Below are 5472 nucleotides of genomic sequence, written 5' to 3'. Positions count from 1 at the left end.
AAAAAGGGGGGGGGGGGGAGAAACTGAGCAGCAATTGTCCAAAGACTTACTGATCCCAGAGAATTCCAGGATGATGGAGAGTTGTATTTCTCCAAAGCATTATAATGAAGAATTAAGACCTAACATGTTAGCTTTAGGAACTATAAAATGCCTGCAGATATGTGGAATCTGAAATCATAAGAAAGCATGTGAACATAATTAATATCATATTTAAGCAAATGTCCTTAAGATTAAAGGCCACAAAGGCTTGGGACCAACTTTTTTTTTTTTTAATATGGAACACTTCACAAGTTTGTGTCGTCCTTGCATAGGGGCCATACTAACTTATACAGTTCCAATTTTAGTATATGTGCTGCCAAAGCAAGGACTCAACTGTGCTTGGAGGTCACTAATGTCCAAACATTGAAATACCTTGGCATTCATCTATTGGGGCAATAAATGAGGAAGAAGTTCAATTTCTATCCATTTAAAATAACAAATATCTAGTTAGCGTCAAAATTTCATTTTTAAAAAAGGTTCAGTATTATCTAGTAGAAAAATCTCATTAATAATATTCATTTACATCTGCTACTTGTTCAGTCATTGTTCCTTTCTTGCTCATTCTTAGCGTTACCAAGACCTTACAAACCTACATTTAAAATTTCTTCATAAGTTAAACATATTTGTATGGCATGCTTTTCCTCAATAGTACAAATCAGAAATTTTACTACATTTTTAATCTTTGATTACATTGCACAAAGTTCAAGACAAAAACATTCCAATATTAAGAAAAATACTAGTATCAAATGTCATATTTAGTTTTAAAATAAAACTCAAGGTGCTGAATGAAGATGACTTTGTGGGCCCACAATCTCTGAAATCTGCTAAGACTGATCCCAGCTCTATGTAGCTGGATTAGGTGGGTCAGTTCAGACACCATATATTGCTGCCTATAAATGTTCATCTGTGAATACAGCATTGTAACACTAATTTTGAAATTAACTCCTTTTTTGTGTTTGCTAGGAACCGAACCTAGGGCCTTGCACACGCTAAGCAAGTGCTTCCACTGAGCTATATCCCCAGCCCTTTTCATTTTATTATTTTTTAAAATATTTTTTAAAAACTTAGCAAGACAGGAACTTGCTAAGTTTCTCAGGCAAATGAACCTGCAATTTTCCTGCCTCAGCCTTCCCAATAGCTGGGATTACAGGCATGCAACATGCCTGGCAATTCTACATTTAACAGGTCAATATGGAGTCATATAATTCATTTCTTAATTTTCCAGAATCTGAATTGTCAATATACAGCCAATGAGTGACAGTGCAACTCTTCAATAATAACACAATTATCAGTTCTCAGAGAGAAAAAATTAAGGCTGTGTCAACAGACAGTATTTCTGTTGTAACCTAAAAGTCTCATATTACCAGCTCCCATGGGACAAATTTTATGTCAGGTTCATAGAAGGAAATTGTTTCCATCGAATTTATTCTCAGAAACTGTCCTAGAAACTTTTTCATGAGTAAGGGATCACAAAAAGGCTTTAAAAAAAAAAAAAAAAGATTAAGTGGTTGGCATAGTGCCCATGCCTATAATTCCAGTTACTTGGGAGGCTGAGGTTGGAGGTTTCAAGTGAGGCCAACCTCAGCAATTTAGCAAGATACTGCCTAAAAATAAAATAAAAAATGAAAAGAGCTGGGAATGTAGCTCAGTGTAGAGAGCCCCTGTGTTCAATACCCAGTATTGAAAAAAGAAAAGAAGAAAAAAAAAAAATCAAGTGATATTTCTTAACATTGATTAAAAAATAAATTAATTAAAAGGTATATGTTTAACCTTTAAATACAGAATGATTGTGCAAATTAGATTTCAACTGGAAGAACAATTTAGCAACTCATATAAAGCTCCTTGATGCATACAACAAAACCAGATAATAGGAAACAATCTATGGAATTTTCATTTACCCTTTAGTCGTTTCAATTATATTTTCTAAACAAAAATCAGAACACATGGTTTGTATCAAAGGGTTTTTCTGGGTATAAGTGGTGACCTAAGTGAAATTTTCATTTATTTTTCTAATGCCAAACACTTAGTAGCCTCCAAGTATTTTAATGGCTTATGCCTAAATGACAGAACACAAAATCTGGATTGTCCCAGGAAATCTAGTTGATAAGGTCACCAAAACTACAGCAGTGCCACAGCTGCATGCAGATTCTGCCTACATGTACTCTACTAAGGAATGTTTTCCTCCCTTCTTCAGTACCTCTTTCAGAGGAATGCAAGAGGGAGGGAGGGAGAAGATGAACACACTGACTGAGGCCCCAGCAATGCCCAAATGTCATATAGAGAGATAACTTTACTATCTATTCCTTCCCAGAAGCTGAGGACAAAAAGAGTCATAATCCTAGAATGACAATTAGAAATCCCTACAGTGGTGATGAATCTCTAACTAGTAAGACAAAGGGCCTGCAGAGGACCTCTCTAAAAGAGGCCTCTTGGAAATGCTAATGTGGGTCAGAAGGGAGCAACACATCAGCAAAGGAAAGAAGCACACAGGAAATGTGCCAAGCACACATTCACTCACATTAGGTTTCTTATTACTTTCCTTTCTTTCTCCATCCCACTTCTTCAGTCCTACTTTTTAGCCAGTCCTAGTAGGAGCAACAGGTCATCTAGCAGGAAAGCTTGGAAGGGTTTTGCCCCACTTAAAAAGTACTTTTGCTTAAACACACTTAAATAGCCCATGATTCCAGTGATTAGCAATTAAAATTCAAAAAATAATTAAGTACTTAGTAGATAAATTCTGCTAATTATCAAAAGTCATGACCTAATGGGGATCAGCAGCATTACAAATGGAAGTCACACTGCCATTTCTTTAGTTTTTTTCTGAATGCTTGAGAAGTCTCTTTCAGTGTTAATTGCACTTAGAACGCATCCTTTTTTCAATTTAATCTCTGAAATCTGTTCATTTTTTTCTTCATTTATAAAAAGAGAAAAAGGGCCAATTTATCATTTGTTCTACAGCTATATGAATGTAATAAAGATTCTGCAAAGATGTGTGCCTTGGGTAGGAGAGAGAGATGCACACAGCTGCTTTCTGGAGCCACCGTAACTTGTCCTTCTCACACTTCAGAGCTTGGACTGCAGCGGCTTCAGGTGCTTGTGATAAGATTCATGGACCTGTAGAGAAAGGAGAGGGCAGAAATACTGGTAACAACCTTGCCATATTGCCATGTAAATAGCCTACTTTTAATGAGAAGTTATCTGGGCTTCATTTGGATTCAGATTCAAATTAGGAAGGAAAAAAAAAAAAACCTGAGTCAAATTGAGCAGATATGGACTCAGAAGGCCAAGACAGAAGGATTGCAAGTTCTTGGCAATTTAGCAAGATTCTGTCTCAAAATAAAGTGTTCAATTAGTTATTAAATATTCAAGGAAATTAAAACCCTGCTTATTGTGGGAATAAACCAGTTCCTTTCTGAATCTGTTGCTCAAATAAAGTGGCCACAGTGCCTTTGGGCTTTCCAGAGGCCTTTTCTACCTCATACTGAAAAAAAGAACTTCAGTGGGCTGGGAGTGTGTCTCAGTGACCTAGTGCTTGCCTTGCTAGCATGCATGAGACCCTGGGTTCCATCTCTAGCCCTACAAAAAAATAAATGAAGAACTTCAGAAGGCAGAAAGAATGTGTTTCTTACCTCTGTTTGGTTCAGTGGGGATTTCTTGGCCCACTCAAACAAGTTTTCATACACATTCCCATCGTAACGGCCAAGAACAGAGCCCAGCGTCACATCCTTAAAATCAAATGCATCAACCAAAGCAACAGCATTGGGGCGAATTATAGTGAGCAACTCCATTATACGCTGATTCACTTGGGTAATCTGAGACCCTGTCATGATGTTCCCCTAAAGTAAACCAAAATAAATACATAAAAATATGTATGTGGACAGAGGTTTATATACACAAAACTATAATAGATAATAATTATTTTTCTACTTAAAGAATTCTTACCTGAAGGAAATCCCCTGCCTTCTGACTTATTCCATACAGACAATACAAAAGACACAAGTTCCTTAAAACAGCTTGGATGGATTTATCTTGAATTTTGAGGAGTTTTTCAGAAAAGAGCTTAACTACCACATAGTGGCAATGTGCCTAGATAAAAAAGAAAACAGTGTGTGGGGACCTTGGGGAAGACCCCAATACACAGCAACCAGGCCAATAAAGAAAAGTGGGGTGGGCAGAGGGAGGGGAGAGAACTACTACTGACCTCACTTGCTCGAACAAGGTCAACAGAAGTTAGGTTCCATGCTACCTCCTTGCTTTTCCTGTGACTCATTTCATTTCGAAGATTTTTCGCAGCAATGTCCACTAGTCTATTAAGGAAATGAAGGAAAAGTGGAGAGCTGAGGAAATGATCCACAGTACTCATGCCTTCTCTAATCTACCCTGCCCAGAAGCCCCCACAGCTGGGTCTTTGAGCTTCCAAGGGTGAGCTCACCTGGCTGCACGAAGCTTATATGCTTCTGTCAGGCTGTCTGGACTGTTGATATCTACCACAGTTGGCCGGACTGCCACATGCTGTGGCTGGATACGCTGACTGGGCAGGTCATTCAAGTAGGACACCATGCCACACACCAGCTCTCCTGAGTGCACGTGGTCATAGCTTTTCATCAAGAACCTACAATCACCAGTACATGTACTTTTAGTAACCCCACTCCTGAAACAGACTGCACCACGTGACAGGTGTTTCAGACCTGCTAGACTGACCACAGATAAAAACAGTGAGTCAAGACAGGTGCCAAACTATGTCTTTTTTTTTTTTTTAAAGTTTTTTTTTTTAATTTTTTTTTTTTTTAATATTTTTATTTTTTAGTTTTCAGCGGACACAACACCTTTGTTTGTATGTGGTGCTGAGGATCGAACCCGGGCCGCACGCATGCCAGGCGAGCGCGCTACCACTTGAGCCACATCCCCAGCCCCCCAAACTATGTCTTTTGCAAACAAATATACATGCACATGCGTGAGAAAGCATGGCAACAGGAACCCATGGAAAGGACTCAAACTAATAGGAGACATCGTGAATTCAGTTCTCACCTGGCTGTCTGTAGCATCATGACAGTGTTTTCTCCTTCGAAGGTACAGGCTGGGGTGAAAGTGACATAAATATTTGGAATACCACTGCTATGAGAATAGCCATGACCACCACAAGCCATCCGACACTCTTCAATAGCAGCGTTTGCCGTCCAGGTGGTGAAAGCTTTAAGCCCAGCAGTGAGGGCATGAAGCTGGGGGACAAGCACAGTCCGTAAGAACACCTATGGTGCTCAGTGTCTGTGTTCCAATGAGAAAACACACACCTTTCTCTAACCCGTCAGTTGCTCTTCAAATTAAGTGAAGCAGCAATCAGTTGACCGGCCTGAATTAATAACACTCTCACACTCACTTCTGAACTTTTGACTTAGCAAAAGTCACCCCTTTTCATGTTCCCTTGACTGACAA

At 38.9% G+C, this 5472-nt stretch overlaps 1 protein-coding gene and 1 pseudogene across 1 annotated transcript in view; both read right to left on the bottom strand.

Annotated features, from left to right (window-relative positions):
* Positions 1–164: 164 nt before the first annotated feature.
* The window catches only part of Acox1 (acyl-CoA oxidase 1), a 25272-nt gene continuing 19964 nt past the window's right edge, over positions 165–5472 (bottom strand). The window contains exons 8-13 of the mRNA XM_015504281.2: positions 5068–5288; positions 4472–4651; positions 4241–4346; positions 3982–4125; positions 3669–3875; positions 165–3153 (exon numbers count right to left, since the gene is read on the bottom strand). Coding sequence (XP_015359767.1) covers positions 3103–3153; positions 3669–3875; positions 3982–4125; positions 4241–4346; positions 4472–4651; positions 5068–5288 — 909 coding nt within the window. The 3' untranslated portion in view covers positions 165–3102. The remainder of the gene's footprint in view (positions 3154–3668; positions 3876–3981; positions 4126–4240; positions 4347–4471; positions 4652–5067; positions 5289–5472) is intronic.
* Positions 269–364, bottom strand: LOC125615005 (annotated as a pseudogene).

The sequence above is a fragment of the Marmota marmota genome, unplaced genomic scaffold, assembly GCF_001458135.2.
Source record: "Marmota marmota marmota unplaced genomic scaffold, marMar, whole genome shotgun sequence".
NCBI classification, from domain to species: domain Eukaryota; kingdom Metazoa; phylum Chordata; class Mammalia; order Rodentia; family Sciuridae; genus Marmota; species Marmota marmota.
The sequence above is the reverse complement of the archived record's forward strand: the minus strand, read 5'-3'. Positions and strand labels throughout refer to the sequence as shown.